The 12,769-nt window shown below is 36.9% G+C and overlaps 2 protein-coding genes across 2 annotated transcripts; both read right to left on the bottom strand.

The window, feature by feature from the left end:
- Window positions 1-1,320: 1,320 nt before the first annotated feature.
- On the bottom strand, window positions 1,321-6,285 carry LOC113117064 (T-cell activation Rho GTPase-activating protein-like). The gene is made up of 10 exons (XM_026285462.1): window positions 5,213-6,285; window positions 4,866-4,939; window positions 4,683-4,736; window positions 4,302-4,371; window positions 3,978-4,117; window positions 3,723-3,884; window positions 3,503-3,612; window positions 3,242-3,410; window positions 2,902-3,010; window positions 1,321-2,530 (listed from the first exon to the last, which is right to left on the bottom strand). The coding sequence occupies exons 2-10, from the start codon at window positions 4,890-4,892 to the stop codon at window positions 1,497-1,499; spliced, it is 1,875 nt and encodes a 624-aa protein (XP_026141247.1). The 5' UTR covers window positions 4,893-4,939; window positions 5,213-6,285; the 3' UTR covers window positions 1,321-1,496.
- Window positions 6,286-6,890: 605 nt separating this feature from the next.
- LOC113117065 (neudesin) lies at window positions 6,891-8,733 on the bottom strand. Its single transcript, XM_026285463.1, has 4 exons — window positions 8,266-8,733; window positions 8,085-8,145; window positions 7,542-7,645; window positions 6,891-7,440 (listed from the first exon to the last, which is right to left on the bottom strand). Exons 1-4 carry the CDS (start codon window positions 8,398-8,400, stop codon window positions 7,264-7,266), a joined length of 477 nt encoding a protein of 158 aa, XP_026141248.1. The 5' UTR covers window positions 8,401-8,733; the 3' UTR covers window positions 6,891-7,263.
- Window positions 8,734-12,769: the final 4,036 nt, after the last annotated feature.

The raw sequence follows: 12,769 nt of genomic DNA on the forward strand, positions 1-12,769 counted from the left end.
AGGCTACAGGTAGGCTAAGAAACAAACATTCATCCCCAGAAAGTATTTGAACACTTAGGAGGATTACAATTGTTTAAATGTAATATGTATATATATATATAGAGAGAGAGAGAGAGAGAGAGAGAGAGAGAGAGAGAGAGAATATATATAGCATAGGGACACCTTTCAAGCAAAACTTTATTTTAAATGTTTTTATTATTTTTATTTAAATGCTAAACCAATAGACTGTTGAAATAGCTTACTCTTTAAAAAAGAAAAAAGAAATAAAAAGATTAATAAAAAACGATTAATACTTCTACAAAAAATTTGCCTAAAATAGAAATTAGGCGACGCTAGATTGTTAAAAGTAATTGCAGTGATGTAAACAAACAAAAAAAATCCTTTATCTCCTATCAAATTTCTATCAAAATTATGTTTTATTATTTTATTTAATTTTCTCTCTCTCATCCGATGCACGAACAAAATGACTCTTACGATCCGGTTCGTAGCCTATAGGCTACTGAATCAACATATGACTCACTGAACTGCAAGTTCCATGTAAATACATCATTACTTCAGTATAGTTATTATTAGACTGCTCTTACTTGCCGTTTCAAGTTTGCATCGTTTACTCCGAGTACTAAAAAAAACTGTATTGTACAAAGCTTTAAACAATTTTGATTCCAATAATATTGAAAAATAAAAGTTTACTTGACTGAGCCACTAAGCACTCAAAACTATTTAGCCTGTACATTATCAGTATAACATACAGCCATGTCTTTATATGTTTATTCCTATTTTTAATAGTATTTTTATTAGACTTGTTGTGGCAATACAACTGAAACATAAATCTAATATAAGGAAATACAAATATTGTTTCTCCTAATATTTCTTAAAATAGTTTTTGGTGGCTCTCAAGGTGCTGGGTCCTAACATGAACACATTGCAACCCCCTGATCTAATGTAATGACATTCATACATTTTTTGTTTGTTTGTTTAAATAGGCTACATTTTGGGGTCACTGTATGCCATGCTAATTATATATATATTTTATATTTATTATATTATTATTGCTTTAAATTTCATGTTCTTAATAATAATAAAATGAAACATTTTTCCTAGTGACTCAGAATGCATAAGGTGAATGGCAACACCACTTTAGCTTTATTTCATGTCTTTATTTCAAAAGAAGACTTATGATTTACATTGTTTTTAAGCATGTACATTAGTTCTGCAAACATTGCACAAAAACCTAAAATCTTTGTAGTGAAATTTTCTCAAAGTGCCTTTTAGTTACATATCCAGTTTTGGGGTGATAGAGAATCAAAATCATATAAAAAATATATATATATATAAAAAAAGGACTAAAATGAAGAATTAAATTCAACATATTCAGCACAACTCTATGTCTGAATTGTACTTGAAGCCCTGAAATGTTCACGCCTCATTATGAGGTCACATGCAAAGACATTTTGCCTCCACCAAAAAGTAGCAACAATAAAAAAATGTGCAGCAAATCAAACATATGTCTCTCTGAGGTCTTCCGGATTGCACCAAACTTGTATTGATGCTTCATATCCAGTTTCAGATGTGGTCCTCTGTCTCAACTCTGAGGAGGATCCACTCATACTATCACAACATGTCTCTGAACTGTCTGTGTTGTGGATATCAAAATGTTCACTCCCAGAAGACAAATCCAATGTCTCTTCACTTGAAGATCTCGAGTGCTTTGACAGACACCTGGCATCCTGAACAGTCAACGATTTACAGCTCGAGAGAGCAACATGGGAATTGTCCTGAACAGCTTGCTGATAACTTGGAGGATCGCTTGGTATCCTGCTGTCCACCTGCTGGAAAATCTCCTCGCTAGACAAGCGTCTTGGCTCCTGTTGAGGATTCAGTACCTCAGGTAGGGTCTGGCTGTGGCGTAGGGTTCTCTCAATGGCCCGTTTGGTGGAGCCGCTTCGCCCGAAGACAGTCCTGCTTCTGATGTGTGCGCCCTTCATGGATTGCGAGCGTCTTTTTGGGGTTTCCGAGCGATTCGGTGCAGGTGCCGATTGGCGGGTAGGGAAGGAATGTTTGCGTTGAAGGGCCTTTCTCTGAGTGCATAAATGCTCAATAAGTGGACTGTTGTGAATAGAGCTCTCTGAAGCACTGGAGAAACAACTCTCAAGTGAACTTGAAGAACAAAACGAGCAGTCTTTAGAGGTTGTACTGGCCCCAAAGCTGTTCCCCAAGCTGTTGCCTGCTCTAACCGCAATATAGTCATCAGAGATCTGCTTTGTTAAATGTTTGTCATAAAAGTCCATTTCCGTCTGGCTCCTGGAGAGGGAAAACTGCTGCTGAACTCCCCCTCTTAAGTTGATGACTGGTTCTGAACGTCTGCGAGTCAGTTTTTTGGTCCAAAGTTCCTCTGTGCTGGAATGTTCCTGCGATTTCTCTTCAGCGCTGGATTTGATAGAATCCATGTCTGAGCTACTTCCCTTGTAGCCGTCTGCATCAGGGTCATTACTGTCGTACGCAGAGTCAAGATGATGCGAGGAAATAGAGTCTGAAGGAGAAATCATGGACAGATACTCATTAATTATCAAATCGTTGAGTACTATTAGATCATGTCATGCTGCTTACATTTGCTTCGCTAAATCTGTGCTATGTAAAGAGTGCCTATGCATTGAAGAAACCTGAATAGATGCTCAGTGGGACCTAACTGGACCCACCTCTCTCAAATACTCATTGGTCAATGGATTTCTACATCAGAGTTCTATACTTTATCTGTACTTTTACTTACTTTATGTCAACAGTAAATATCTCATTTGTATGTTTTCTTTAAAAAAAGTAACATCTGAGTCTGTTTTGAATTGGATCTGCAGTGTAAACTCCAGTGCATAGGCATCCTAAAAGACTAAATATAAAAAAATGTACCTTGGTTATCACTGAGTTCATCTTCATCAGAGTCTCCAAAGAGCGCCAGCGCATCCTCACCGAATATTTGAGGGCAGTTGTCAATGAGAAACTCAGTCAGTTTCGTCACCTGCAAATACGTTCCCAGAAAGACACGAGAGTTAAACAAAGGGCACTTCCACAACAAGATCACATGGGTTATGAAATCCCAGAAAAATAGGTCAAGATAATTCTGCATATGAAACTAGTTTGATCTTTTCTTCCTCTGCTGAGTTTCAGTTTTACTCAGCCTTCTGGCTCTTGGCCACATCATGTGAGGAGTGTTTAAGGTCAGGACTTTCAGAAGTCACTTTACACTCACCTCTTCCATTTTTTCCAAGTTGTCTGTTTGGAGCAAGTTGGGGGAAACGCATGTAGCCAGATTGCTGGAAACCATCTTGTTTGTATCTGCATTCTCACTTATGTGGTAGAGCAGAACCATCAAGTGCTTCAAGAGCTGAATATTTGTCTCGGGAAGTGTGTTGATCACCCTAAAGAAAATCAAAGGAAACTTGGTCACAATTACAGTTCATTTACACGAAACACTTGCTATTCAACCCAACTGCATCATTAGATAACTTACATTTTAATTTCAGCACGCTTCTGATCTTCCCCTTCCTTCTCCATTGCAGTCATCCAGGACTTGTACTTCTCCTCCATTAGCAAACCGCCAGGCAGCTGTCTAAGAAAATCCTGCAAATCGAAATACAAAAGAGAGACATTAGTGATCAAATATCCATATTTTAGACCTAAAAACGGTTAATGAGTCAAATCAAATCAAATCACTCAAGCTTGTCCCTTACCTTGACAAGATCAGCAAGCAAAAAGACCGACTGCTCTTTCAGATCCACTTCTATCCCATCGTTGAGCTGCGCCTTGATCTCTCTGAGAGCCCTGGCGTTCCCGGCCCTCCTGAACACCCCCTCAGTGTACAGACCCTTTCTCAGCAGCAAGATAAGGATATCCTGCAAATGAAATTAAGACATTTCAATTACTAAAACCACATACACATAATACCAAATGTGTTTGCAATTGTATAACAAAATGACAATCCTTACCATAATTGCTTTGGGAGGACACCCATCTTTTTGACAGATATCAGACAAGGGTTGCCCAAACAGTGTGTTTTTGGGATGTTCCGTGTTCTGCTTCTGGACACGTCGCAAGATGCTCTTCCAGCGCCTTTGGTTGATGTTTCCTGTTAAATATCAATAAAGAAACAATGAAAATCACTATATTCTGGTGTTTTAATTGACAGTAAACTGCCTTTACTTTCGGTTGCTGTTGTTTTTTTGTTTTTTTCAACATCAAAAAGTCCAAAACAACATTTTAAAGAGCAATGACATTTAAAAAAAAAAAGAGAAGTGAGGCTTTGAGCTTACCAGTGTGGGAGATGCTGGTCAGATTGGGTTTAGTCTGCTGACTAAAGGAAATTCCTGTATTCACTGAGACCTAATAAAAATGAAAGCAATTCATGAGATTGAGCAATGGACTACACTGGTATATCTCTTTTAAAAAAGCAGAACTAAACATAGTAACTGGGGGATTCTTGGATGGTGCAACGAGCCTAACAGAGCAAGCTTTGTAAACATCAAGACTAAACCATGTGTAGGTGAAGTTTATTGACATTTAACAGGACAGGACTTTGTAGTATCCCATTGTAGGCTTTGTTCTCAACAAAGAATCCATAATTGCACTAATCTATCAATCAGAAAGTGATAAGGAGCGCTGTATGCGTAAGATCTTTGGATCAATGTACTTACAACTGTGGCTGGCATGCTGATTACGTCCATGCTGCTTTGGGTCAATGATTTAGACTGAAATAGAAAGAACAAAAGATGTGTTTATCCTGTCAGTGAGATCTAGGGAAGTATAGTAAGTCAATTCAAATACGTACTAATCAGTTTCCATGATGATTAAGGGACAATAGGTGTGTAAACACTTACCACGCTGTGACCACTCAGCACCTTCATAGATTAGCTGTGATGTGAGGACCAATAGATGCAGTCCAATAGATTACCTAAAAATGGTTTCAGATTATATTAGATTATAGGACTATAGCAACTTTATACAGAATGTATCACAGAATCAAACTTTGCAAATCCACACCTGGAGTTCATGGCACAAAAAATGCCTTAAATTAAGTTAAATTAAATTTGCATCTTCTAGCACATGTAACAAAAAATGTAAGCATTATATGTATAACTTAATTAGCTAACAGCTTAAAAACAGAAAAAAAAGTAATAACACAAAACTATAATATAAAATAAATGTAAATAAAAATGTTTCTTACCGCTCTAAAGCATTCAGTCCAGGTGTCAAACGGTGTGGGTGGCTGGAGAAAGCAATAGTCTACATTGATTCAGGAGTAGAACAGACTCTACCAAGAGACTCAGACAGACTGAAGTGAAACAGCCCACAGCTCTGCACAAAATCAAAGTGGGCGGGCAGAGGGGAAATTTTGATGTGCAATGGAGACAGGAAGCAGCATCACGGCTCCCACCATTAACACCTTTCTAGCTACGAAAGGCAAGTTGTTGTGGCAGAGGGTGGAAAGTGTGAAATACGTCACACGTGAACAGGAACATAACAGGTAGCATGCGGATGAAAGAGGATATGGCAATCAGATCAAATTACATGGCAAGCAGACTCAAAAACATGCATATCATGTTACATCCTTCTGTATTAAAATACAAAACTGAGGTAAAGTCATAAATAACTTATTATCTTTAGGCAGCAATCATTCACATTTACATTTCACCTGTTAGATAAAATGCATGACAGTTATTTGAGTTCTTTCTTCAGTTTCTGGTAAATGGGAATAGAATTAAGCTTGGCCAGTGTTTACAGTAAAAGCACTTCTATAATGATTCACTATTTTGCTGAAAATGCTAATTATACCCCGGGAATTTTTAGAGTAACAAAAACCATCATTTTGAGACTCAGAATCTGACAGTGTCTGCCAACTGACTCACTATCGTTCATGAAACCTTCCAGCCCCCATGTTTTTTTTTTTGTTTTTTTTTATACATGAGATGCATGTAAATTCATCAGGAAAATATAAGAACTGCATTTGACCAAATGCACTTTTCAGCATACCCACCTACTGCGTACAGTCTCCATGGAAATCAGGTCACTGGCTTCTCATCAGGAGCTCTTTGATGTTTATATTCAGTATCTCCAGTTTAAACAGATATTCTCTCTTTACTGGGCAGAACTGCAAAGCTTGTCACACTTTTTATTCATTAGGTTTGATTTTGAAAGTTTTTCCTATAGGTACATGCCTAACAGTCAAAAATATATCATATAATGCTGTTTTGTTTATAATTATAAGAAATGAGCACTAAATAAGCTTTGCATCACAGGTTTATTTAAATGTTGTTTTTTTATTCATACATATTTTCAAATGTAATTTATTCCTATTTTTAATAAACATGTTTAAAATTTTAGTAATATTGATGTTTTACTGTATTTTTGCTTAAATAAATGCAAAAAAAAAGTTTAAACAGTTGTATAGATATTTCAAACAATGTGCATTTGGAATTTATCTAAGATCTTTACCGCTACGGAGTTATAGTCTGTGTGAGATCTAGCCCCGGTCTACATGTTGAACAGCCATGTTCTATTTTCCTGACCCACATGAAACTTTATTTAGACCAGATGACACCTGTTTGTGTGTTTCCATTGGAAATCCATAAACACATTGCATTTAGATTGCTTAGATGACTCTAATGTGATATAACAACAAGTCAAAGTGACAAACATCTCTCTCAGAGAAGTGTGAAACATTTCTGGGCATCCAGGGCTTTTCTTAAAGATTAGACACAAACACTATAATTATGACTGAGATGGCGTTTGAGTAAAAATGTTGTTGTGGAATGATATTTTAACTTTTAATTTGTAATATGAAACCACGACCACAGGCAATTTCAATTTCTAAGCGCAGTGTGAATCACCAAACTTTCCCCTCGTTTACAGTGAAAGAAACCCAGAGATTTAATGCTTTTTTACAATTACAGATACTTCTTGCACAGCTTATACATTTAAAATGATTATTTATCATCATTTAATACATGTAAAAATGCCAAACAACCTAACCTATTTCTTTTTTTAAAAATCACACCTGTAGGTGGCCTAATTTGAATGACATTCAAAACAGCCCACCAGGGAAAAACCCACGTGTGACCGTATGTATCATAATGTTTTCTATGACTGTAGGCTAAAAGACCACCAGACAACCTCAAATTTACACATGCCCACTAATAGTAAAGTAAAAGGTCATGAACAACTATGATTCAGACTTTGATTGGACTTCTGGATAGCTTTATTATAAGACAGTTATTATCATAATTCATCCTTAATGGTGAAATTCGGTTGGTCTTCAGGTTTGAAGTCTATATTGGGGCTGCCGTCCTCATTGAGAACACGTCTGCTGGTGTATCCCACGATGGGGTACTTTGCTTTGTATGTGCCTTTGAATATCTCCTCAAGAGACTGTAGTTGACTCTCAGTGAGGCCCGTCTAACAAATAGCAACCGAAAGATGCCATGTGTAAGTTAGTGCTAAAAAGTCAGGTGGAATCCAAATAAGAAACTGAAACGAATGTTTGTTTGCTGGCTTACAGTGTCATGTGTGAGATCTGCTGGCTCAAGGGACATTTTGGCCACAGCTCTGGTTGAGTCTTTGCCCACAAGGGCATTATAGGGTGCTCCCTTTCTGTAAAACTCTGAAAATGAAAGAAACACAACAGGATTTCCACATACTTTGAACAAGGAGCTCCCATGCCATTCTTGATTACATATATAGACTGTCATCACAATTTCTAGCTAATGAAATAGTTTCGGACTCAACATAGCCGCAGAAATTTCCATAACTCTTGGAACTATGCTAAATAGCATAACTTTTCCAGACCTGGAAATCCCAGCAAAAAACAAAAACAATTTTTTTTTTTTCCACAACTGGAAAGTTCATCCATTAAATGCAAATAGGGATGTGGTTTCCAATACACTGCTTAGTGCTATATGATATGGGAGCAAAACAGGGAACAATGCATATCTATTAAAGACAGATCTCTCAAACTGACAAATGTAGTTCCTCAAACAAGTCAATAGCTAACACCAGCACACACAAGACTGGAGAACGTTATGATGAATACAATATCTAACCTTTTCCAGTTGTGACGTCAAACACTACACCTTTAATGGCCATGTAAATTGGTTGTCCGTCCTGTAAAGTGGGAGGGGGACGTTTAAAGGTCTTTAGTAAATGCATTTGGCTTTTAATCTTGAAAACGTCGTCAAAAATATCAAATAAGACTTGTTTTTTGTGACACAGCACATAGCCTACCTCAGTGCCATCGTATCTTTGCAACTCCTCCTGGGTGAACAGACGCACCGGTCTCTGTGCGTTTTTTATTTTACTCTCATTTGTGGAACAAATACTTAGTAAGCCGTATAATACAACAATATGTGCATAAAACATCGTGGACGGTCGTGTTGAGGTTTATATGTTGTAAGAACCTAGTCTGCGGCGTCAGTTTCCTTGTTGTCATGGGACTTTGTTTCCACTCAGTCTTTCAGATGCTGATCTCAGATCAGCTTTCACAATCTGAAGTGGAAATGCTCCATTTGTCACGGTACAGAATCTGTAATGACTGCTTTAGGACATAATGGTTTAACATCAATGTGTCGTTATTTAGGATCAAAGAGATAAGTTAGTGGACTTGTACGGTTTGCAATTTATATGAAACAGACTTCTGCTTCGGGAATTTTCTTCTAAACATCCAGCCGCAAGTTTCTGTTTCTCCATTCACGTGAGACGAACCGGAAATGACGCCGACTACTGAAACTCCTCCTTCAGCACGTTCGTTGGCCGAATGGCCGTTAAAATCTTTTAATGTCTATGGTTAAAAAGAGACTGTAGGTGAATTCCCACAGTTTAATAGGTATTATCTACAAAGTTTGGAACAATAATAAATCTTTTGTTATTATTTACTGTTTGTTGAAAGTCCATATGCATAAATAATAATAATAATAATAATTAAACAACAAAGTCCTTTGTATGTTATAATGCAGATATTAATATTTAAATATATGTCTGACATATATTTCTACTGTCAAGATATTATTGTAGCCTATATTTGCTATATTTATATTTTCCATTGTACAAGTACAAGTTTTGTAAGAGACAATTTTAGGTAATTTTGAAAATAACTCAAAGATGCTAATCAGCACGTGGTTAGCTAGCACAGTTCTGAAAGGTGGTATACATTTTAAAACTGAATGTTATGAAATAACTCTCAAAAAAAAGTGTGCTTGATTGCAGAAAAAGGGGTTTACAGTATGTCCTATATTTATTAGCCTATATTTCATACTTTTATGTTTGGTCTATGGGATTCTGTATTTGGCACATGTATATTGTCACTTTCCTTACTTGCATAAAAAAGAAATAACAAAAAAAAGCAAAAAAAAAAAAAAAGATTTCTAACACATTTAAATTTTGAGACCTATCTCTTCCTGATCATAAATTTATGAGTTTAGTTCAAATCATTCTCGGCCAATAGAATTAAACGTTTTCAGTAGAGACTCGAAAAAGACACATTTATTTTTTCTACATAAAGTTTCATAATTTACAAAATAAAAAAACTATATATATATATATATATATATATATATATATATATATATATATATATATATATATATATATATATATATATACACACTCGCACACAGGACTGTAACTCAAGATGTTTATGAATGTAACATGCCATTTCGGGTTGATTCTCACCAAACCCCACAGAACGCTTGGATATATGCCACGAGATTAGGATTATTTTATGACAGATTTGCATCCGCTTAAAAAGTGAAAGTCACCATCTCTGTCAAGTGAGAGCAGGATATTTGTATGTGTGTTTGAAAAAGGAAGGTAATAAACCTTTAAAATAACAAAGTGAGTAGTTACCCCATAGTTCACACAGTTCCAATAAATTGTGATGGGCTAAATAAACTCAGTAAGCTAAACAGCAGACAAATGCGACTACAGTCAAGTGCAGACCAGTATTGAAGTGTACAGCAAATATGCAGCCATAAGACTTTATGTAATTAATATTGAATAGGCTTATTAATTAATGTACATTTGGATTTTTATACTGTCATTCTTGGTTGTATGGTAAAAAAGTATATTTTTATTTGTATATGTTCAAAATGACAACTACCGTAAATGTCATGCCTTTGAAAAATAAAGTGAACAGCAAAATTTGCTGCTTATAGCGTGTCTCGGTCTCATTAAACATCTTTCTGGTGCAGGCCACAAACATAAACCAATAAACAGGAAATAGCCTAATTGAAGCACCTGCTAGAAATCTACATTTAGATTATTTTACATTAAATGCATCATGTAAGTCACTTTGGAATAAATCACAGCATGTATGAAAACTTGAAAATATGGTACGGTATAGCAATTTTTCACAGACCCTCTCCTTTGAGAACTGCTGGTACATAGAATAAAGCACTGTTTAGGCTCTGCCCCAGTACGAGCTGTGCAAGCTATTCATTAATCTTGTTGTTTGATGAGAAAACGATGAAATGTATTTAGAATAAATGCTTTAAGAATCAGTACAACTGCAGCAATGGAGGACTATTATTTTACTGCGTGGAACTGCGGAAGAACTGATGATGGCACGGTTTGATCTTTGGCTGACCAAACAGAAAGGGCCATGTGTGGTTTCCACAAAAAAAAAAAAAAAAAAAAATGTAAACAATATGAAAGTATTACAACACAGATCATCACTTAATTAAATTAGCCTATAGGCTACACTTTAAATAAAGATCATATTTCTTATCAATATACATTTAATGATTAACAATAAAGATTCAAAAATAAGGAAAAGATGCACATTACAAGTACATTGTTGAAGCGTGTCCTAGATAAACACAACATCCCCACATAAAGGTGTCATATGATTCGATTTCAAGTTTTCCTTTCTCTTGGGAGTGTTATAAGCTGTTCATGAAAGATCCTTAAAGCTGCAAAGACTAAAGAGATATTCTTTATTAAAGTTAAGGCTCGTCCACTCTCTCCTACAACGCCTATAGTTTAAACATGTCCTCACATGTAAACGTCACGATGTGGGAAGATATGCATAACTCCATCCAAATGTTCACAAAGAAAGAAGGCATAACTTTATTGTTGCTGTCGCCACAGCCATGTTGTGAAGACGCTGTGTGTTTCGTTGCGAAAGTGAAAATACTAAGTTTGGTCTTCCAAAAGAGCACACGACTAGAAATCAGTGGTTAAGTTTTATTCACAACACTGTTCCAGAACAGTTCAATCCAAATACCAGATGTGTGCAGCGCATTTTATAGAGGACTATTTACTGATTCTGGGAGAGTAGACTACAATGCCATCTGTTCTGACTCACAGCCTGTAAGTACGTTTACATGTTTAAAGAATTTGCCACTGATGATTCAAATGTGAGTTTTGAGCAGTATAGTAGCGCTTGTTTGTCGTTTTTCCAATCACAAATGCAGACACAAATGCAGACAATCTCTAAGAAAAAGATCAAGGATAGAAGGCTATCCCAAGCCCTCCCCAAACTAACAGCTGTTCGGTGATGATTGGCATGTTTTTGGCTCTTAGCTGTGCCTCACTCCAGCTCGAGAGAGAGAGAGAGGATCCGTAAGAAACTCCTGCTTCAAGTTGATGGCAATGTTTAAATGCCCCAAATATTTGGAGGCGAAGCAGAATGCTGAAGAGAGACGTATCCCAATCTTATCAGGAGGTAATGAAACCTTTGTGTGAAACACGGTGAAAGGCAACTCATTCATCTGCTTGAGCTTGCGATCATAGTAACACAAGAAGAGCAAATGAACAACTGCAGTCATGTGATAACAGCTGACTGCTGCTCTTTATTGTAGAAGCGTGAACTACTGTCTTATATAGATTAACTGTGTGTATCCCTATATATGTTTTATTAAAATGTCACTTTTTGCACTGTAGTTTAAGTGAAAGTGAAGTGACATTCAGACAAATCTGGTGACCCATACTCAGAATTTGTGCTCTGCATTTAACCCATCCAAAGTGCACACAGACACACACTGTGAACACACACCCGGAGCAGTGGGCAGCCATTTATGCTTTAGTTGGGGGTTTGATGCCTTGCTCAAGGGCACCTCGGTCATGGGATTGCCAGCGCGTGATTTGAACCCACCATCCTAAGGTTAGGTGTCAAACTCTGTAACCACTAAGCCACGACTCCCCTAATGGTGAGGATTGTGCTGGGCCACTTGGGTCTTTCCAGAACAATGTTTCTGAAGTGGAGCAAGATCAAACCAGCTGTGACCCTTCACCAGGTCAGAAATGATTGCCTACAAATATGACTTATCTATGCAAACAATACAATACACTGTACTGTTTTCACAGTCATCCTCGTCCTCATTCACATGCTGCTCAATACGGTGGCTGTGTTCTTGTCCTACCAAACTATTTCAGACTTCATGGAGAAGCTCAACCATCCAGTCATGTCTGATTCATACAAAGAGGTAGAGGAGTTTGCTGCACCAGGAAGAGGATTTCAGTGCAATCAGTTGCAACCATCACATGGTTTTTGCCAAATTTAGTGAAATGCTTGAAAGGTAGAGCTATATTGAAATGTTTAACAGGAATTAGATTTGTTTTACTGTTTGTGTAAATATCTTTCTCTCACCAGCTCAGATAAAGCTGCTTTTATGGTGGACTGTGAAAGTAATTACTCAATGTGGACCTTCTCTGGAGGCTTTCGGACATGGGTCAAAATGTCCAATGTGGTGAAGTACACTGACAAGAGGCCTCCACAGGAGCAAGCCAATGA

The sequence above is a fragment of the Carassius auratus genome, chromosome 17 (genome assembly GCF_003368295.1).
Source record: "Carassius auratus strain Wakin chromosome 17, ASM336829v1, whole genome shotgun sequence".
Lineage (NCBI taxonomy): Eukaryota > Metazoa > Chordata > Actinopteri > Cypriniformes > Cyprinidae > Carassius > Carassius auratus.

Bases quoted from the DNA above. Each gene is read 5' to 3' on its own strand.
- LOC113117064 (XM_026285462.1), bottom strand. From the start codon at position 4,892: ATGAAGGTGCTGAGTGGTCACAGCGTG. The intron at 3,411-3,502 runs GTAAGTTATCTA...GATTTTCTTTAG, and splicing joins AAGCGTGCTGAAATTAAAAT to GGTGATCAACACACTTCCCG. The intron at 3,011-3,241 runs GTGAGTGTAAAG...ACGTATTTGCAG, and splicing joins ACTTGGAAAAAATGGAAGAG to GTGACGAAACTGACTGAGTT.
- LOC113117065 (XM_026285463.1), bottom strand. From the start codon at position 8,400: ATGTTTTATGCACATATTGTTGTATTATACGGCTTACTAAGTATTTGT. The intron at 8,146-8,265 runs GTAGGCTATGTG...CCCACTTTACAG, and splicing joins AAAGATACGATGGCACTGAG to GACGGACAACCAATTTACAT. The intron at 7,646-8,084 runs GTTAGATATTGT...TTTCATTTTCAG, and splicing joins TGACGTCACAACTGGAAAAG to AGTTTTACAGAAAGGGAGCA.